General features: G+C 43.0%; 1 protein-coding gene and 1 long non-coding RNA gene across 2 annotated transcripts in view; both read right to left on the bottom strand.

The window, feature by feature from the left end:
- The window catches only part of LOC125863950 (uncharacterized), a 180,610-nt gene that overhangs the window by 96,716 nt on the left and 60,407 nt on the right, over window positions 1–23,487 (bottom strand). The window contains exon 2 of the mRNA XM_049543915.1: window positions 15,586–17,007. Coding sequence (XP_049399872.1) covers window positions 15,586–17,007 — 1,422 coding nt within the window. The remainder of the gene's footprint in view (window positions 1–15,585; window positions 17,008–23,487) is intronic.
- LOC125864654 (uncharacterized) lies at window positions 17,356–20,364 on the bottom strand. Its single transcript, XR_007446256.1, has 2 exons — window positions 20,263–20,364; window positions 17,356–17,602 (listed from the first exon to the last, which is right to left on the bottom strand). It is a non-coding gene; the product is annotated as an uncharacterized LOC125864654 (long non-coding RNA).

A 23,487-nucleotide genomic window follows, 5' to 3' on the forward strand; every position in this document is an offset into this window, starting at 1 on the left:
TTGTTTTTTTTTCATTTTTCACTCTTTTCATCCCCATTTTTCTTTCAGTTTCCTCTTTCATAGCCACCCTCAACTTATGGATGTTCCGTTAGTTGAGGTTCACAATACCCGATGTCAAGTCAGGGCCAAGATTGAAGTTACTTTTTACATTAGCCACCCTTAACTTAGGCTTTTGGCCTAAGTCAAAGTGTACATGTCCAAGGAGGGATCGGGACCAACATAGTAGATTATGGGAAGTTGAGTTCGGGGTTTTAGAAAGAAATGGTTTATTTTTAGGCTCAAAGTTGGATCAAAGGGAACAATTATTTCATTTGGTTGAATCCTTCTAGGCAATTTATGGGTTTTTTTAGAACAACGGCCTATGATCACTTCCTATCCTCTAGATTGAATTGTCTTAGCAGGACTAACCGAGCAAGTTCTAGTTTTACACAAAACTATTTGAACAGTCAACGATTCTCACCCACTCTTGGCACAAGTTTCATTATCAGATTATCAGAATACCCAGTTCAAGTTTCAGGTTTAATCATGCAATCAAGTCGATTGTTACTATGTCAGAGCCAACACAATCAGCAACTCGTAGCCTACTTCTAGCATACAACCTAGAATTTGACGGGTATCATTTTTTTCTAAGTCATGCCATCATGCTTCGTTCTGTATCATGCTTCTACACACACAATCCTAAGACATGCCGGTTCAACAAAAATTAAACAGTCTCTTGGGGTAAAAGAACACAGGCAAGAAAACCCCAAGAGAGGATACATGAGTTGGGTTACTCAGGCTTCACCCTATCACTCACGATCCATTTACCCCACCCCCAACAAAAATAGATGCAATTACCCACAATTGCATACATAGACAGTAAAAGTGAATGGATTTGAGTGAAGCAAACCTGTGGCGCAAAGTGCCGGTGAATCATCAACAAGCAGGGGGATCCGGTTTCCCGGAGCCCTCTGGAACATCAGTGGGGGCACCCTCAGTAGTGCCCACCTCAGCACTCCAAGCACCCTCAGTAGTGCGTTCTATCAAACGCTCCGCACCATCAGTGGTGCTCGCCACGCCTCTTAAAATAGACTGATCCTCTGCAACCGGAGCAGAGCTCGATGCCCCTGCAGCTCTCTCACGCACCCTCTGCTGGCGCAACTCTTCATCTGCAATCGAGGCCCTCCTAGCCTCCTTCTCTTGTCGGCGTTGTCTTTTCTGAGCTTTCTCTTCCTCCGTGCGATGAGAACGGTGCCGCTTGCCCTTGCCATGTGTCGGTGCAGGCCCCTCCTCGGCGATGCCACTGAATAGAGCATCTAGCACTGTATTATCAGTCAGTGCAGTAGGAGCCGCCGGAGTCTCAACTGAAGGTGCAGCAAGAAGGGCATCCACATCAGTCCGGAGGCTGGCTATGTCAGCCTGCAAAGCAGATAAGTCTGTGGCCGGAACTGATCGCTCGAGGACTCGCAACTCAAAGGTGTCAAGCCGCTTATTAACCACCAGGACCTTACGGTCCATCATCCCCTCCATCCTGCGCTCCAATCTAGCCTCGGACTCGGCAATTGACTTTTGCATCCAAGGCTGGATGTGATGCAGCAGTGTGGCCATCTGCGCCTCTAACTTTAGTACTATGGCCATCGGGACAACCGTCGTTCCTAACGGTGGTGTAGACCAGGAAGAACTAGGGGCAACACTAGCTGCCTGAGAAGAGGAGCCTGGGACTGTGTCGTTGTGGTCTGGGATAATAGGGTCACCACCCTGTGCCTGCCCCACAGTGTCTGCAAGATCGGAGCTCAATGTGGGTACCTCAATCTGGGGCTCTCTGCGAGGTGCTGCCACATTCGCGTCATCCCGAATAAGGCCGATGTCCAATGCCCCTGTAGGGTGGACTAGCCGGTCACAATGCCAGATCGGCACTCCAGAGTCCCTACACAAGTGAAATATCAGACAGGGGAAAGCGTAAGTAGTGGAGGTCCTGAAAGCTCTCTCGTGGATCTCTGCCAGCAGCATTTGGGCAAAGTCGATCTCTACTCCCGCCACCAATTCAGCAACCATCACCGCTCTGTCCCAAGTGACCTGATTGTCCGCTTTTGTGGGCGACACTCTGTTGCGTACCAATAGCCAGAAGAATTTTGCTACGAAGTTCAATGTGGCCTTCCGGATGACCAACCGTGGAGCAGCGACCCATTCTGCACGCTCGCCATCTGCAGCAATGTACCTGGTCAGCCATAGTATCACAGCCTCACGCTGCTCAGTATTCCTCTAGAAAGTGCCACTCCGCACGATGTCCTAGCGGTAATCAAATTCCGACGTGTTAGGAGACCAAGAGTGGCCCGTGGTAGGACCATAGAGAAATCGGCTAATGGTGGCGGGTGATATATCCACCAGACACCCTCGAACCAAGGTGGAAGTGAGCGGGGCCTGCGCTAGTAGCTTTGACCGCTTGGAAATGGACCCGCGGAGAGTGGCAGCATAGGACGCATAGAACTCTCGGACAATCTCCTCGCTATACATCCCTGGATCTCGGGCCATCCAGTCACACTTGTGAAGTTTGAAAAGCCGGTGAATATCTGGCACAGTATGCAAGCTCCCCGTAAGGACTCTGCGCTCCTCTTGTATTAATCGGGCCATTTTCTGTTTGTCATTCACCATATTTGCATCCCGATAGATCTGCCATAGACCCTCGACACACCACCTATTCAGCTCCCCTGCTACCGGAGCAGGTTCATCATTCCTTGGTGCCGGGATGGCCTCTGAACTAGTTGCCTCATCAGACGAGGCTGCTTGGTCATTCTCTCCAGACCCTGTGGACGATTTGGCGTTGGACCCTGTAGCATGGACAGACTCGGATTGTGATGATTGGGAGCCTGATGCATGGGTAGACTCGGAGCCGGACATAGGACCCTCCGAACTGGAAGCAGCCCCAGTTGGTGACCCGATCAGTGTGTGCTCCTCATCAGACTGGGAGACAGTGACTACGTCGGGGAACACATTCCGGGGGGTGTTCCTGGGTTCTACGCGAGAGGCCCTTGGGTTTAGAGGCACATATGCGGGGTCAGAGTCGTTCTCGGTGTCCTCATCAATCAACCGGAAGCTAGGGGCAACCGATTTGGACTTGCCCCGTTTCGAGTAGGTGACCATCTTCTTGGGTGCCATCGTACCTGCAGGAACGTCATTAGTGCCAAAACTAACCATATGCAGCAAAAGAACTCATTTAGAGTTGGTAACGACCCAAACTATGTCCAATTTTTTTTTTTACAGATGCTACAGAAGTCATCCACGGAAGAGACCTACAGTCCGTAGACTGATCTACGGTCCGTGGATCAGGGTGCCTGAAATATAGGTCGCAGATGAAAACCACGGAAGTGCAGATCATTTTTTGCTTTTGGTTTCATTATTATCATAACCTAATCATGCATCTACACAATTGAAATATGCTAATTCGTCATTCTTAAGATTCCAACCGATTATTATTACACCCAACAATTTAGACTAGATGTGGAACCCTAAGTCGAAACTAGCACGTAGTATTTACGATCACATAAACTCACATCACAATTAAAGCTATACAATCACTATCTATCATTCCAAGGGCATTGTACTACTCAAGTTTATCATGCAATACAATCTAACAATTACCCAAGGTCAAGACCCACTCCTGACCCTCTATATTCAATCTATGAATTGAAATTCAAAGTGAAGAGAAAGTCTATTACCTTACAAGCAACAAGGAGTGGGGTGATTGCATGATGGTTCTATGATTTAGCAAGACCAAGGAGTCACCTTTTCGTCACTGACCAAACACAGGACCCTTTTTATCAGATTATGGAGTGGGTTGATTATGGTATGGAAAGGGTTTTGGGAATATATGGAAGGGAGGATATTATGTTGTGGTTATGGAGTGATTTGGGGAATTTAAAGAGTGGGAGAAACGGTTGAGAGAGCAATGGAGGGAAGAAGAATGATTTGAAACAATGGGTGTTTTAAGTAATGGGGGTCCGGGTCAGTCAGTTAACTGTAAGGTGTGGACTCACAAGACCCCGTCTACGGTCCGTGAGTTGATCTACGGTCCGTAGATCAGGACCGTAGATCACACTTTTACTAAGACAATGTTAGGGACTTACCTAGGATCTACGGATACCATTGACGGTCCGTGGATCTATCGACGGACCGTCGATGGGGTCCGTAGACCTCTGCACCAGACCATTTTCTGCAGATTTCTTGCATGGTGTACCTGCACATGAAGCAACCAATAGGCTATTTTTTTTTACATTTTCTGGACACTTTTTAGACACGGACCCTATATTACTTCTAGCCAACACTAAGAACTAAAATACTGAAACCCCTACCTACATTGATACCAAAACGCAAGTAATCAAAGAAAACTAAACTACCTAATGTAAAACAGAACCCTATTGTTGGCTAGATTTTACATCTTGGGTTGCCTCCCAAGCAGCGCTTGATTTAACGTCGCGGCACGACGCAGGTATCTTGATTATTTAGACTTCATCAAGATTGTAGGTCTCAATCACTTCTTGCACAGTTTCAGCATTTCCTAGATAGATCTTTATTCATTGCCCGTTCACCACAAACCTTGTTCCGTCCTTATTTTCTAGCTCAACCGCTCCATGCGAGAGCACTTTTGTGAGCAAAAATGGCCCAGTCCACTTGGACTTGAGTTTGCCTGGAAACAAGCGCAACCTAGAGTTGAATAGCATCACACGATCGCCAACCACAAATTCTCATTTTTCAATTCTTTGATCATAATACCTCTTCATCTTCTCTTTGTATAAGGCTGAACTTTCATACGCTTTGAGGCGAAACTCATCAAGCACGTTCAAGTCGTTCATCCTTTGATTAGATGCAGTGCCCCAATCCAAATTTAACTTTTTCATTGCCCACATTGCTTTGTGCTCTAACTCTACTGGTAAATGACAAGACTTCCCATATACAAGTTGGTAAGGAGACATACCTATGGGGGTCTTGTATGCAGTGCGATATGCCCATAGAGCATCATCAAGCTTCCTTGACCAATCAGTTCGATTGGCGTTCACAGTCTTCGCCAATATCTGTTTTATTTCTCTGTTGGACACCTCAACTTGACCGCTAGTCTGTGGATGAAAGGAGTGGCTACATTGTGACGGACACCATATTTCTCAAGTAGTGTTTTGAACAACTTGTTACAAAAGTGAGAGCCTCCATCGCTAATAACAACCCTTGGTGTACCAAATCTGGAGAAGATATTCTTTTTCAGGAATGTTGTGACACTTTTACCTTCGTTGTTGGGGAGTGCTACTGCTTCCACCCACTTCGATACATAATCAACCGCGACCAGAATATATTTCATCCCATATGAACTCACAAATGGGCCCATGAAATCAATGCCCCATACATCAAACAATTCGATCACCAATATGGGATTCATAGGGAGCTCTTGTCTCTTTGAAATTCCTCCATCTCTTTGGCACCGATCACAAGACTTGGCGAAATCATGAGCGTCTTGGTGGATGGTAGGCCAGTAGTACCCACACTGCAAAATCTTATGTGCAGTGCGAATACCACTATGATGCCCACCAACGGGTGATGAATGACATGCTTCAAGTACACTCAGCATTTCAGCCTCAGGCACACAGCGACGAATAATCTCATCAGCACAACTACGATACAAATAAGGTTCATACCAAAAGAATTTCTTCACATCATGCATAAATTTCTTTCTTTGGTGAAAAGACAAATCGGGTGGCACAATGTCACTTGCCAAATAATTAGCAAACTCTGCGAACCAAGGAATCAAATCATTAGAAGCAGCCAATACCTGTTCATCTGGAAACGCATCATTAATTTCAGCCCTATCTCCAAGCTTTAGCATGGCCTCTTCCTCTAATCTGGACAAGTGGTCGGCATCTTGATTTTCGGTTACCTTTCTATCTTTTACCACAAAATCAAACTCTTGCAGCAACAATACCCATCTGATCAATCGTGGTTTTGCATCCTTTTTCGCCATCAAATACCTCAATGCAGAATGGTCAGTATGCACGATGACCTTAGTACCAAGCAAGTAGGAACGAAATTTTTCGAATGCAAAAACCACCGCAGGAAGTTCTTGTTCGGGCACTGTATAATTCTTCTGGGCCACATTCAGAGCTTTGCTAGCATAGTAAATAGGGTGAAGAATTTTGTCACGCCTTTGACCCAATACTACACCAAGCGCCACTCCGCTCGCATTACACATTACCTCAAACGGTTGTTCCCAATCTGGTGAAATAATGATAGGTGTTGTAACCAACTTTTCCTTCAACTCTCCAAATGCTCTAAGACAAGAATCATCAAAGAAAAATTTATTCTCCTTCTCAAGCAGTTTGCACAAGGGATGTGTAATATTTGAGAAATCTTTGATGAATCTCCTATAAAAACCTGCATGCCCAAGAAAACTACTAACACCTTTTACAGAGATAGGTGGTGGAAGCTTTTCTATTACCTCAACTTTAGCTCTATCAACCTCAATACCTTTCTCTGAAATTCGATGACCCAACACTATTCCTTCTTTTACCATGAAATGACATTTCTCCCAATTCAGCACCAAGTTGGAGTCTTCACATCTTTTGAGCACCTCGGCCAGATGTTTTAGACAGTGATCAAACGAATCACCTACCACTGAAAAATCATCCATGAACACCTAAATAGTGTCCTCCACCATATCAGAAAATATCGACATCATACATCTCTGGAAGGTCGCTGGAGCATTGCACAATCCGTAGGGCATTCGTTTGAACGCAAAAGTCCCATATGGGCAAGTGAAGGTGGTCTTCTCTTGGTCTTCTGGAGCTATAGAAATTTGATTGTAGCCCGAATATCCATCAAGAAAACAATACCAACCCTTGCCTGGAAGTCTATCTAACATCTGATCCAAGAATGGCATAGGGAAGTGGTCTTTCTCGGTCCACGCATTCAACTTCTGGTAATCCATGCAAACCCTCCATCTAGTGACAGGCCTCATTGGAACAAGCTCATTTCTTTCATTTGGAACCACAGTCATACCACCTTTTTTAGGTCCACATTGCACAGGACACACCCAATTACTATATGAGATGGGATAAATAACTCCCGCATCCAGCCATTTGATGATCTCCTTTTTTACTACCTCTTGCATAGGTGGATTTAATCTTCTCTGGTGCTCAACACTGGGCTTATGATCTGGTATGAGTTGGATTTTGTGAGAACAGATACCGGGGGGGAATCCCAATAATATCTGCAATAGTCCACCCAATCGCTCGCTTGAACTTCTTTAATACAGTCACCAAACACTCTACTTGCCTTGCATTCAAATCTGCTGCAATGATGACCGTCAAAGTATTCTCTTCGCCTAAATATACATACCTCAAGTGTGGTGGTAGAGCTTTAAGCTCCAATTTCGGTGCCTCCACAATAGATGGTCTTGTGGGTGGGGACTCGCGATTATTCATGTCTAGTTCATACTTCTTTGGTTTGGACCGGTATTCACACTTATCAAGTGCGGCTACCAACTCATCATATTCTTCAATACCATCACTACCAAAATTCATCGTGACTGCTGCTAGTGCCTCAACACCTAATCGCTCTTCAATTTGCACTTCTAACCCACTCTCCACTCTGTAAGTTATAGCAGATACTGTTTGTAGCTCACCATTCTGCTTCATGGATCTACAGATATTGAAAGTTGCTTCTTCATTGTTCAGTCTGAACTTCATCTGTCCCTTTTCCATATCAACTAACGCAGGCCCTGTGGCAAGAAATGGTCTCCCAAGGATGATGGGAACCTCAAAATCAACCTCACAGTCAAGGATCACAAAATCCGCCGGAAAGATGAAAGACTCTACTTTCACTAGCACATCATGGAGCACACCTATGGGCCTCTTCACAGTCCGATCAGCCATCAGTAACCGCATTGCAGTGGGCTTTGGATCCCCTAGACCCAACTTCTTGTAAATAGATAAAGGCATGAGGTTGATGCTAGCACCAAGATCACACAATGCCTTAGCAAAGTGTAATAACCCTATAGTACATGGGATCGTGAAAGCACCAGGGTCTTCCTTCTTCTGCACCAGAGATCTTGTAGCAATAGCACTACAATGCTGCAATCTATCATCATCTTCAAAACTCACAGACCTTTTCTTTGTCACCATATCTTTCATGAATTTTGCATATCCAGGCATTTGCTCCAAGGCTTCTATCAAAGGGACATTGATAGAAAGCTGCTTCAACATAGTGATAAATCTGTGATATTTCCCATCTTCAGTCTTCTTCACTAACCTTTGAGGAAAAGGTGGTGGAGGTCTAGGTATAGGAACCACTTTCTGAGGTACCTCCACTTCTTGTTCTGTCACAACCTCTGACTCCTCTCTATCTTTCACCACATCATCTTTTTTTTTATTCTCAACTTCTACCACAGACGGCATAGGTGGATCTATGGTTTGCTTACCTCCTCGAGTGGTAATTGCCATATAATGCCCATCATTCTTTGGATTATGAATGGTGTTGCTAGGAAGAGTGCCAGGTTGACGCGGGTTCACTGTAGTAGACAACTGCGTCATCTGCTGCTCTAGATGCTTTATCGACACTGCATGGGCATCAACCTTTTGACAATACTAGATAAGTCGTTTCTCATCTCCTTCACATTCTCATCAGTAGCATCAAACCTTCTCATCATCTTCTGCAGCATATCTTCAATACGCGTCATATTACCTCCAACTTCCCTAGCACCAGATTCCCGATTTTGAGGGGGAACATAGGGTCCAACCTGATCGTTTCTGTTGCCGTAGTTGTTCCTGTTGTAGTTGTTGTCGCGATTGAAGTTCCCATCTCGGACATAGTGACCCTCTCGGTTGTAATTTCCATAGTTCCGACCTTGGTTCCCTTGACCTTGGCGTCAATTTTCCGTGTTGGATCTTTGGGCGTCTGGTCGGAAACCCCCCGTCTGATCATTCACTGTATAAGTGTCCTCTTCATAGTAACACTCCTCAAGTGGTGGTGGAGTCCTAGTTAAGTAATTTACAGCATTTACCTTTTCTGCCCCTCCACTCACATGCTTCAATACCAACCCCAACTCTGTCCTCATCTGAGCCATCTCCTCACGAATATCATCTGCAGAGTTAACAGTAGCATTATGAACAGCAAATGTGTTTCTCCCAACCTTCTAGTGCTCCACGCTTTATTATTGCGAGATATCCTCTCCAATTTTTCAGCAATCTGTGCGTATGTACAATCACCATATGAACCTCTAGCAATAATATCAAGTACTGTTTTATTGTTATCATCCTATCCTCGATAGAAATATTCCTTCAGTGACTCATCATCAATACGATGATTGAGCTTCTTAGATACTGGATAGTACTTTGCTTTAAATACCTCTGCTAGTTGGTCCCATGTGAAAATTGAGTTACAAGGAAGCTCTGTGAACCATACTGCAGCATCGCCTGTCAGTGACAGAGGGAACACTCGTAACCCAATGACGTTCATATCCAAGTCTGGTCTGCCTACACAACTTTTGCAAACCACCCTGAGCTTGGCTAAGTGAGCATGTGGATCCTCCGATGGCGATCCTGAAAATAAGCCTCTTGCTGTAAGCATCTGCATCAAACTACTAGTCACCACAAATGTGTGCCCTGGAGGTAGAGGAGGTAGGACGATGGGTCCATCGGAATCTGCTATGTCGACGTTGCCCCGATAGTTGTCATGGTGTTGTGGGCCTGGTGGACCATGCACTCTCATTGCATCTCCCAATTGATTTTCAGCTAGACCCCGGTTTTCCCCACCAACTACTCTTGGCTGCTGTAACTCAACTGCTTCATCTAGATTTCCTCCGATAGGATGAACTGGAAGTCCTTGATTGTTCATTCTTCGCAAAGTTCTGTTCAACTCTGGATCGTACGGAGTAAGTGGTTCGCCTTGGCTCCGTGTACTTGGCATACACTAGAGTCGGAACCTGAGAGAGACAAAAACAAAGAAAAAAAAGTAAAATTAGGAAATATTTGACTAACGTTCAATATTGTAGTTAAAACTAAATCTAAAAGCCAGATTCCCCGGCAGCGGCGCCAAAATTTGATACGCTCAAATTACACCTCCTTTCAGAAGCATAAGCGATCGTTATCAAGTAAAGAACCCAACTTGTAGGTTGAGATCGATCCCACGAGGAAAATGGTTTAGACTTTACTTTTAACCAACAATTATATTCGATTAGTCAAATTATTTCCAGAAACAGGTAATAAAAAGGGGGGTTGTGCTTGTGTGAAACAAATAGTAAGAACTTAATAAGTAGTCAATAATTAAACTCAACTTTGGTTGTTATCAAGATAAGAGAAATAACTAGGGTATACGTGTTCCCCATAATCTCATAACGCAGTAATCCTAGTAATAGCAATCCTTTTCTAGTGTATTACATGCAAAGTGATAAGTTAGGTATCTCTAAATCCTTGGTCCGGCATCTAGAGAATTTCACCCCGCACCTTGGTCCGGCTACGTGTGTATAATTTACTAACCCTTACCTTTACCTCATATTAGACATCATAATCGATGTTTGGCTTAGTTATTACTTCGCACCAATCGACACTAGCCTATTAGATAGTATCACACTAAATCTATGTTGATAATTCTTTTCTTGTTAATTACCTCCTTGGTCCGGCAAGTAGTAACAAGGCGAGTTCTAACGTTAGCCACCATTAAAAAGACTTCTAAACGAAAGAATTATCAATGCATGCAAAATACTAGTCAAGAATTGCTTATTTACTATTCATACTTTGTTAATTGATCATGGTTCCCACAACCCTAGTTGTGGATTTAGTTACTCATATTAGCAAGAACACAATTCATAATTGTAGATGGAGAAATCATGAACTTACGTAAAGAGAATAATAATCCCAGAAAATTAACTTGATTTGGAAAGCCAAAATCTTCAAAACGAACTTGGAAATCAATAATTGCTAGGGTTCCAAATTAATCTCCAAAGTTACAAAACAAAAATAGAATAATAGTGTCTAACCTCTAAAAATGAGGTTTACATGCCCTATTTATAGAAAACAAATCCTAAATAAAAAAGGAAACAAATTAAGGAAAGTTTTGTTCAAGTACGCGTCTTCGATCCACGAGACTGACTTACGAATCTCGATTGATCTACGGTCCGTAAGTCCCTTCCGTCACTCGGGACTTAGAAAATATTTCAGCATCCAACCATCAGCTTCTCTGAAGCAAACGACGGACCAGCAGTACGGACCGTAGATAGACATACGGTCCGTCAATCCTTTCCATAGCTCCATACTTAGCATCTTCAAAAATCAGGTACTGGAACACTCGCAGTGTCACTCTACAGATCAACAGTACGGTCCGTAGATTAATCTACGAACCGTCAATGGGCACCGTGATTCCACACTTGGTCAGATTTCTCTAATTTGTCCTCAACACATTCCTGCTGATCTACGGTCATAACCTACGGACCGTGAATTGACTTACGATCCGTAGATGACCTCCGTGGATGCCTTTTTCTGCACTTCCTTCAGCTATCTCTAAACTTCCGCGCCTGAACACCTTTCCTGCAAAACATAATAAAACACATAAAAACCAATATAAAAAGGCCCTATACACACACAACTTGTAAGTGAAATGTATTAGAAATACCGTAAACTCACGGTATATCAATGCGCATCTTATCTGAAAGGACCCAAGATGACCGATAATACAACAGACCAATGGCTTCTGAAGTTGCTGGATTAATCATAGGAGACCTTACAGATGCTAACTTCCAGTGAGATGTCATTGTGGAACACCGCAAGAACGGACTACAAAGGATCACAAATTTACATCCAAGTTTCATGTTGATGAATTACCTATTAATACATCCATATGGGGAAGATGGATATAGGCTTGGAATACCTTTAGATTCTGAGAGTCAAAAAACATACACTCGGACAAACTTGACAATAAGACAATTTTATGGATACCGCATACAACAACGCCTCAATGAGGGACACACTCTACTCCAAGCTGACAAGCTATTGCAGCAGTACATTGTGGATGGGTACATGGCAATTGAAGAAGAAAGATTTAGGTACATCCGGAAAAATCAACAGAAATTAAGGTCTGATCTTTATGGTGGCTTAATGGATGCTATTGTACGTGGAGATTCAGATTGCTCAATGGTGGGAAAAACTATTATACTACCTTCCTCCCACATTGAGGGACCTCGCTATAGGGCACAAAATTATCAAGATGCAATGGCTATATATTTGTGGGCTGGATACCCAAATTTGTTCCTGACTTTTACTTGCAACCCAAAGTGGCCGGAAATAAATACAATGACGAGACTAATAAACCAAGATCCTGATGGTTGCCGGGTGGACATTATATGCCGAGTCTTCCAAATCAAGTTGTTACAGCTAATGCAGATTCTTAAAAAGGATAACCCTTTCGGGACAATAATTGCGTGTAAGATATGACAATCAATAATATTCAATATTGTCTTACTAAATCACACAAAATGCAATCTCAATGCTTTTAAATTACAATATAGGTACATTTATATGTCTAACCAAAAACATGGAAGATTATTACAGAATCGTAAACATGTGCACACAAGACCTAACCATAACTCCTACAAAGCTTAATTACTAAGAATTACATCACTTCTTTATGAATACAGGATATCTAGCAACCAATTCACCTAACCAACATGCTAATCACGTCCACATACTAATTTGTTTGCAGGTATATATACAATTGAGTTCCAGAAAAGAGGCTTGCCACATGATTATATATTGCTTTTCCTTCGTGAAACATAAGAAAACCCAACAACAGATCATATCAACAGAGTAATATCCGCTGAAATACCAGATTACAGAGAAGATCCAGATGGGTATAATGCCGTGAAAAACTTCATGATGCACGGACCGTGTGGAGAACAAAATCCCAGTTGCCCATGTATGAAATAAGGCAAGTGCACAAAACATTTTCCAAAGAAATACAATGACTGATTTTTTTTTATTCGGATGGATTCCTTATTTATATGAGACGGAACACATGTATTGAAGTCAAGAAAAATCGTGCTAGCTTAGACAACCGATATGTTGTCCCATATAACAGGGACTTGCTTGTCTAGTTTGATGCACATATAAATGTTGAAGTATGCAATTATGCGAGGTAGGTCAAGTACCTATTCGAGTATGTTCATAAAGGGTTTGATACAGCCACAACAATAATAGAATCAATCGGGATACCAACAGAAACGATCAGATAAAATAAATACCTAGATTGCAGATACATATCAGCCACAGAAGCTTGCTGGAGGATCTATTCATTTGATATACATAACAGGAAACCGGCTGTTAAGCGCTTACCATTTCATTTACAGGGGAAAAACACAATAACATTTGAAGAATCAATGACAGCTGAAAGCGTACTAAGCAGACACGATTTAGAAAAAACAAAATTTACAGAATGGTTTGAGGCAAACAAAGAATACCCTGATGCAAAAGAGCTGACATATTCTGATTTTCCAACATGTTGGGTTAGGAATGGAAGAGACAAAAAGTGGACCAGGAGGAAGAAGGGACACGCAGTTGGCAGAATTTACTTTGCACATCCAAGAAGTGGAGAACGTTTTTACATGTGTATGCTGCTAAATTTTGTCAAAGGGTGTAGTTCCTTCGAAAGCATCAGAAGAATCAATGGAGTAGATCATAAAACATATAGAGAGGCCTGCTACACTTTGGGGTTATTAGATGATGACAAAGAGTGGAACGACTGCTTGTCTGAGGCAGCCCATTGGGCTTTTGGAAATGAGTTGCGACATCTCTTTGTTACTATACTTATGAACTGTCAGGTGTCAGATACACGTAAGCTATGGGAGAATAACTATGGAATATTATCTGAAGATATCACTCATATCCAGTGAAAGAGATTACAATTCAATTATTTGCAACTAAACACAAAGCAGATTGAAGCGTACACACTATTTGAAATTGAAAGAATCCTTCTAAAGATAGGGAGAAGTTTGAAAGATATAGAAGGAATGCCCCTTCCAGATTCAGCATTAATGCAAAATGTAGGGAATCGCCTAATCAATGAAGAGCTAGACTACGACAAAGACAAGCTCCAAATACTCCATGATCAATCAGTCGCTTTGTTAAATTCTTGTCAACGCCCGACATATGAGGCAATAATAACAACAGTGGATAACGAAGAAGGGAAATTATTTTTTATACACAGCCATGGTGGTACGAGTAAGACATTTATGTGGAATACAATTATTTCAAAGATCAACAAAACGCCTATAGTAGCCTGCCAATCCGACGAAGCTACGAATCTCAGTCACAGAGATGGGCCTGTGCCAATCACGAATAGCATCAATCTTCGTCGGATCAACCCTAATACCCTCCTGGGACACCACGTGCCCCAAGAAGGCTACAGACTCAAGCCAAAACTCGCACTTTGAGAACTTGGCATAAAGCCGCTGATCTTTCAAAGTCTGGAGCACTATCCTCAAATGTTGCTCATGCTCACTCCGGCTCCGCGAGTATACTAGTATGTCATCAATGAAGACTATGACGAAGGAATCAAGATAAGGCCTGAACACACGCGTCATCAAGTCCATAAAGGCAGCAGGGGCATTAGTCAACCCAAACGACATCACCAAGAACTCATAATGGCCATAACGAGTCCTAAATGCGGTCTTAGGGATGTCCGCTGCCCTAATCCTCAACTGGTGGTAACCGGACCTCAAATCAATCTTAGAGAACACTGAAGCTCCCTGTAGCTGGTCAAATAGGTCATCGATCCTAGGCAGAGGATATCGATTCTTCACTGTCACCTTGTTCAGCTGCCTGTAGTCAATACACAATCGCATAGTACCGTCCTTCTTCTTCACGAAGAGGACTGGGGCACCCCAAGGCGATACACTAGGCCTAATGAATCCCTTACCCAAGAGATCCTGAAGCTGAACACTGAGCTCCTTGAGCTCTGCAGGAGCCATCCGATATGGCGGAATAGAAATAGGGCGAGTACCTGGCTCAAGCTCAATCGGAAAGTCGACATCACGCTCTGGGGGTAGGCCAGGTAGATCAGTAGGAAACACATCTATGAAGTCACGAACAACAGGAACTGACTCAACCGGAGGAACCTCCTTACTCACATCACGTACATAGGCCAAATATGATAAGCATCCGCTAGCCACTAGCCTCCTAGCACGAATAAAAGAAATAACCCCAACTGGTGTGCTACCACGAGATCCCTGCCACACCACCGGAGGAATACCGGGAATGGCTAAGGTAACGGTCTTAGAAAAGCAATCTAAAACAGCGCGATAAGGGGATAACCAATCCATGCCCAGAATCACATCAAAATCAACCATGTCAAGCAATATAAGGTCAGCCCGGGTGTCACACCCCTGGATAGTAACTAAGCAAGATCGAAATACCTGATCCACTACTAAAGACTCACCCACGGGGGTCGACACACGCAACGGCGCTACCAGAGGCTCAGACATCAAACTCAATCGAGAGGCATAGTAGACAGAAACATACGAAAAAGTAGAGCCTGGATCAAATAAAGCCAAGGCGGGCTGCTGGCATAATAACACTGTACCTGTGATCACATCGTCCGAGGTCTCAGCATCTGCTCTAGCTGGAGCTGCATAAAAGTGGGCCTGGACTCCCCTACCCTGTGCATCGACTCTGCCCCCTAATCTGCCTCCTCGGGGACCACCCCGTATACCCTGGTGACCACCCCTACGGTCCTGTCCCTGGCCTCTGCCTCTAGCTGGAGGTGCTGGCGCATGCCTAGCTGCCTGTGGAGCGGGTAAGGCTAACCTGCGATGGGGACACTCGCGGGCCCAATGATCTAACCCCCCACATTCATAACACCCCTGGAACTGTCGACTGAGAGCTGGAGGTCGGCTACCCCGGCCAGAAGAACCCATCTGTGAACTATCTCGGCCCCGACTAGGACCGGCACTAAAACCAATATGGCGGTGCTGATCACCCTCTGATGCCTGGAGAGCAGCCTGGAAGGGGCTACTAGACTGACCCGACTGAAACCTCTGCTGGGATCTATCATAAGACCCTCGGGGTCTGAAACGGCGCCTATCATAGCTATCCTCCTGTCTAGGTCTCTTGCCGCTGCCCCCTTGGGCCTCGCGACGGAGCTGCTCGATAGTGCGGGCATGGTCCACTACATCTAGAAATGAGCGGCCCGCTGAGACTAAAGACTGAGTCTCAATCCGCAACTGTAGTCTCAAACCCCGAACAAAACAACGAACCCTCTCCTCCTCAGTAGGTAATATCATGGCGGCATGCCTGGAGAGCTCGTGGAATCGGGCCTCATACTCTGATACTGTCATGGAGCCCTGCTCTAACCGAGCAAACTGATCTCTGAGCTGATCTCTGATGCTCCTGGGAATAAATCGGGCCAAGAAGGCCTCTGAAAACTCAGTCCATGTGACCGGTGGAGACCCAGCTGGCCTGGTCTCTAAGTATGTACGCCACCACTGCCTGGCGGGACCGTCTAACTGGTAAGCGGTGAAGTCTGCCCCTCTCGACTCCACTAAACCCAAAGTCTGTAGCCGCTCGCGGCAAGTAACTAGAAACTCGTGGGCATCCTCCCCCACTGCCCCAGAAAACCTCGGCGGTGATAGTCTAAGGAACACACCGAGCATCTTCTGCTCCCGTAGTGGCATGACGCTCTCCAAATCGTCAGGCTGGACAATCGGTGCCGCTGGTGTAGGCTGGCCCTGCGGTACTGGAACAACTGGAGCTGGGGCCTGCTGCATACCCCCAATGGCAGCTAGTATCTGTACGAGCATCGCCTGTATATCTGGAGCTGCCACAGGCTCGGGCGGTGGCTGGGCTGATCCCGGACCCATCGGCTGCTGCGGTGCTGGAGCTGCTGGTGGCTCTATCACCGGCTCTGGAGTTTGCTCTCGGTCCTGGGCTGGTGCTGTAGCTCTGGCACGACCTCGAGGTCGGCCTCTACCCCTAGCTGGGGCCCTACCACGCGTGCGAGCCATCCCTATAAAAGAGTGGTACAAGTAAAATTTTCAGAAATCGATAAGACACACAATGCACGACAGTGATACAAAAGCAGCACGTTCCTAAAGACATCCTGTAGCCTCCCGAAGATAAGTAACGGACGTCTCCGTACCGATCTGCAGGACTCTACTAGACGTTAGCTCTGTACAAGTGAGACCGACGAACCTGGGGCTCTGATACCAATTTGTCACGACCCGATTTATCAAGTCATGATGGCACCTACTATAACCCACCAGTAGGTAAGCCAACCCGTAACCCGGAACAACAAGTAATGGGTCTGAGGGTAGAAATCAAACAAGAGTAGGCAAATAACAATATAAACAGGCGGACGCAAACCAAAAACTTATATACAAATAAAGATCCCTCCCAGAACCTGGAAGTCACTAGTACAGAGCTACTACAAAATGAGTACAAGTCCCAAAACTGGACAACAGAGACTGGACTGTCTCGAAGGGAAGAAGACAAGTCTATATATACAGATGGAGACCGAAATAGTACAGAACGCCGTGTGCTCACCCCCGTCTCCAGATAAGTCTACTCCAAGCTCGATCAACGCTGGCTACTAGTGCTCGGACCTGCATCACAAAATAGATGCAGAGCGTAGCATGAGTACCAAAACAACAGGTACCCAGTAGGCATCATCGGCCGACTGAGCAAGATAAGCAAAAGTAAACTGAAATGCAAATAAAGGGTCACATCAAGTGCAAAGAGTAGTAAATGGGGGGTATGTACACGAGCGTACAGGCAACAAAGACAAGCAATCTAACTAACTCCGCCGGGCTCCCATAAACCCGACGGGTACGCTCGTGCACAATAAAAGAAACCACCTGCACGGACCCCCATAAGCCCGGCAGATGGACTGACAGTTGAAGTAAAATAATGGAGCTAGAAGGTCTATCACAATATTACCAATTTCCGGACTTGTAACTGAACCATTCCCAATCATATTCCAAGATCTCATTACGTCCCGGACTTTAACCGGAATCTCTCCAACCTCCAAAACCTCAACCTACAGATGAGAGTAATCAAGACTAAACTGAAGCTTTAGTGAGGAATTGGGAATACACCACGTGCAAGCTGGACCACGGACTCGAACCGGGTACTATAGCTAATGAGTCAACCTATATGGGCTGGACCACGGACTCGAACCGGGTGCTGTAGCCAAAGGTCGGGCACGGGTGGGCTGGACCACGGACTCGAACCGGGTGCTGTAGCTGAAATCAGATCACAGGTAAGCTGGACCACGGACTCGAACCGGGTACTGTAGCTAAGCCTGGACATAAGTGAGCTGGACCACGGACTCTAACCGGGTGCTGTAGCTAAAACCAGATCACAGGTAAGCTGGACCACGGACTCGAACCGGGTACTGTAGCTAAGCCTGGACATAAATGAGCTGGACCACGGACTCTAACCGGGTACTGTAGCTGAAACCAGATCACAGGTAAGCTGGACCACGGACTCGAACCGGGTACTGTAGCTAAGCCTGGACATAAATGAGCTGGACCACGGACTCTAACCGGGTACTGTAGCTGAAACCAGATCACAGGTAAGCTGGACCACGGACTCGAACCGGGTACTGTAGCTAAGCCTGGACATAAATGAGCTGGACCACGGACTCTAACCGGGTACTGTAGCTGAAACCAGATCACAGGTAAGCTGGACCACGGACTCGAACCGGGTACTGTAGCTAAGCCTGGACATAAATGAGCTGGACCACGGACTCTAACCGGGTACTGTAGCTGAAACCAGATCACAGGTAAGCTGGACCACGGACTCGAACCGGGTACTGTAGCTAAGCCTGGACATAAATGAGCTGGACCACGGACTCTAACCGGGTACTGTAGCTGAAACCAGATCACAGGTAAGCTGGACCACGGACTCGAACCGGGTACTGTAGCTAAGCCTGGACATAAATGAGCTGGACCACGGACTCTAACCGGGTACTGTAGCTGAAACCAGATCACAGGTAAGCTGGACCACGGACTCGAACCGGGTACTGTAGCTAAGCCTGGACATAAATGAGCTGGACCACGGACTCTAACCGGGTACTGTAGCTGAAACCAGATCACAGGTAAGCTGGACCACGGACTCGAACCGGGTACTGTAGCTAAACCTGGAATAAGTAAGCTGGACCACGGACTCTAACCGGGTACTGTAGCTAAGAATCAATATCCAACCATCCGTCGCGGGAAATATCACCAAACCGATTACCATAAATAATCCTTTTAGTCCGACCCTCATATACCCCAAATCGCCGAGGAAGTATCCAATAATGAGTAAGCTAGACCACGGACTTTAACCGGGTATTTGTAGCCGATATAAAAGCAGGGCATTATGGATACAAGGTCATAAGCTGAGTTACCGACTATCAGACTCAAGTCTGCTATATCAGTCTACAAGGAGCTAACCGTCCGAAACGACGTCGGAAAAAGTTCTACTGCCCAACGACATCCGAAATCTCGCAAGTCTATGGCAACACTAGTCTAAGCCTAGACTAAGGCCAAACATACTTCAAATCAATATTATCATATACACCACCAGATATGGCTATTCAATAATATCAAGAGACATGCTGTCATAATCCAACACTTTCCCGAAATAAGGTCTAAGGCAGGAATTATAGAAATTTAGCATGCTCGACACCCGAACCCCTCCATACTCAAGCAAATCAATAAACAATTGCCTAAACATGCTCAATCTCACGAGAGAAAACCATAGCCTACCTGAAAGCCGATCACGCGTGCTCCAACTCACGGTACCGGATCTTTTCCTCTCCGAACGGTCTCCAAATGCTTCCCCACTAACAAAAGGTTAATCACCTCGTCATTACGAATATATTGACACTAAAATTATATTTTTCGGAGACGGACCCAAAATCGGGTCTAAAACGGGATTGTGGGGCCCACACTTAGAATCTCAAAATCGAATCCGTGGAAACGTCCCAACTACCTTACTAAACTAATATCCCAAAATTTTAGCACAAACAGATGCCCACAACACCGCAAATCAGCCACAATAATTAAAAAGGACAGCCCTTTCATCATCAATTTCCGGAAAAACGAGACCCTTTCAACCCAAACAGATTATACCACGACGATCCTTGCGAAAAACTCTACAAGTTAGCCACAAGAATGACTCAAAACGGACTTACGATGATCAAGATCTCACATTTCAAAAATTCAACAACAAAACATCCGAAAATCACACTGGCAGTGGCTAAAAATTGATTTCTTACCTCAACGAAGCCTCCCCTCGCGTTTTCGAGATCACCGCTAGATTCCCCTCGAAATTCTCTTGAAGTTTGCCTTTTGAATCACTTAATTTGGATTAAAAATGAAGGAGCAATCTCAATTTGAAGTTGAACAAAAATTTGGACGAAATTCGTTCTTAAAAATCTGGAAATTTCCACCTCTGCCACGTGTCGTCACGTGGCTCTGCCACGTCACCGCCGCGTCAAAATTTTACAACCCTCCAAACTTAAATTTCGATGTTTCGGACTCGTTCGGAGTCGGAAAAATACAAACCTTATATGGAATCTGATTGGAAATGATATTTCGGACTCAATGGTGAAGGCGGAATTTCCATTTGGAGCTCGCTTCGACGAAAAGTGGGTCCCACACCCAGTATCATTTGAGCCAGATTCCACAATTGCTATCTAAAGTCTCGGGAAGTGAACAAAGGGTCGTTCTAGACCAAAATCGATCTTCCGAAGCTAACCTAGCTGTCAGAATTTTCATCTGAGCACGTCTTCCAAGAAGGTTGACCAAAGTCAACTTTTCAAGTTATAAAAATCTCCAAAACAGGGAAACGGGCCTAAAACCCAAACGAACAACCAGGCGACCGAACAGTCAGTGCCAGCAAGTCATAAAGGACTTGGGGTCGCTATAGGAATGCTCTATACGAGGGAAAGAATTCTTTAATTTAAAAATGACCTGGAGGGTCATTACACAATTATTGTTGGAGGGTCAAATTCGTATATTGAATAACTTGTGGAACACCCTGTGTTCATGTTCAAATATAAGTATGACAGTTGCTTTATTTGGATTGATGTAGAGCAATTTGTCTTGAACAGTAGAGTAGACACGAAGGTTGATGAAATGGTCAATGCGGGTAGGTTTTGTAGTTATTTTATATATGAATCAACATATAATAATGACTCTAGCTAAAACTTTTCTTATATACTTTTTTTAATAATACTTTTGGTTTTCAAATATATGTTCACCTAAATGAAACTATTCTCAAATTTATGTTGCATGTAGGGATGGTGGATGAGGTGCGGTAAATTTTCATTCCAGATGCAGATTACACCAAAGGAATCCGACGGTCCATTGGTGTCCCTGAAATGGCCAAATATTAAAGGAAAGGAAAAAATATGGACGGAGATGATGAATCAAAGAAGATGATTCTTCAAGCTTCAATTTCAAGTATTAAGCGTAATACTCGTATATTAATTTGTAACCAACTTTACAAGATTCAACGATTAATAAATGAGAAAATGTGTCTGGTGCATTATATTTTTATTAGTGACATTTTCAAAGAAGATAGAAAAAAAGTTGTTGACAAAGCATGGAGGAATACTGTTTTGCAACCATGCCTAGATATTGTGAAAAACATTTTTCAAAAATGATGATCACAATATTAGTATTGAATGTACATAAACTACCATTATCTCTATATTGTGTTATTTTGTCTCTTGGTCACTTTAATTTTTGACATATTTTGTACAGTTTGTATCGAACTACAGATTTAAATACTATTCTTGTCTGTAAAAATATTGTTATTTATAGAGCAAATATTTAAGCTTTATAAAAATATTTATTTTAAGGTCCGATCCAAGCCTAAGCGCCAAGTACAAATCCAAGTCCAAGTCTTTGATATTTAATTTATATTAATATAAATACGTACTTACACAATTACATGACATCTTTCTTACTGTCAAGGTAATAGAGTTAAAAAATAAATGACTATAAATGTTAGAGAAGATTATAACCTTAAAAAATTTTAAAGAATAAAATTCTTAACTCCAAATTTAAAATTGTTACATAGAAAAAGAAGAGAAAATAATAATTTTACAATCTATTAGTAAGGATCATTTAAGGAAATATATTCTACCTAATTCAATCACGATGATGGAATCCTCATTCAATAAAATATTTATTTATTATTGCATACTGCACATGTAAATATAAATAATTGTAATTGAAATAGTTATCGATGATTGTTCCTTCCCTTCTAATTGAATTAGAATTAGCACCTATGATGTGTTGTTAAATAGTGTATGAATTGATGCATTATCACTTGAATGTATTCCTTGAGAAATATTATTGAGTCCTTCGTACAATCCTTTCGAAATCCATATTTTCGTCAATCTTGTATGTGATCTCACAACAATGTGCATCTAGCAACTTCATCCTAAAATTATTTAAGCCAAATCGCCCAAATTCAAGCTGATGTATTTGTAGGTTTTTTTCAAGTATTATTCTTAACCTAAAAGATATGATTTTTTTAAAATTTGGTATATACCAATTCATAAGTTCATAATCACATTTATACTATAAATACCCAGTTATATGCGATCTCCAAACAATGTACATTTGATAACTTTATCCTAAAATTATTTACTTGTCATTACCAAAATTCTAGTTGACATATCTATACATTTTTCAAAAGTCATTAATATTATACTAAAAGATATCAGTATTTCTGAATATGGTATACTAATTAATAAGTCCACAAATACATCAACAAATATTATTGCTACTGATGTTTTCAAAGAAGATAGAAAAGCACATCTTGACGAAGCATGGATGAATACTATTTTGCAACCATGCCTTGATATTTGTGAAAAGATTTCTCAAAAGTGATGATCACAATATTAGCATTGAGTGTACATAAAGTATCATTATCTCTATCTTGTGTTATTTAGTCTCTTGACCTATTTTGTACCGTTTGTATCCAACTATATATATATATATATATATATATATATATATACTATTCTTGTCTATAAAAACTTTGTTATTTATAGAGAAATTATTTAAGATTTATAAAAATATTTATTTTAATGTCCGATCCAAGCCCAAGCGCCTAGTCCAAATCCAAGTCCAAGTCTTTGATATTTAATATATATTAATATAAATACGTACCAACACAATTACATGAGATCATTCTTATTGTCAAGATAATAGAGTGAAAAAATAAATTACTATAAATGTTTGGGAAGATTCTAACCTTAAAGAATTTTAAAGAATAAAAGTCTTACCTCCAAATTTAAAATTGCTACATAGACAAAGAAGTGAAAATAATAAATTTGTAATCTATCGGTAAGGATTATTTAAGGAAATATATTCTAGCTAATTCAATCACGATGATGGAAGCTTCATTCAATAAAACATTTATCTATTATTNGTCTTTGATATTTAATATGTATTAATATAAACATGTACTAACACAATTACAT

The sequence above is a fragment of the Solanum stenotomum genome, chromosome 1, assembly GCF_019186545.1.
Source record: "Solanum stenotomum isolate F172 chromosome 1, ASM1918654v1, whole genome shotgun sequence".
Taxonomy (NCBI): domain Eukaryota; kingdom Viridiplantae; phylum Streptophyta; class Magnoliopsida; order Solanales; family Solanaceae; genus Solanum; species Solanum stenotomum.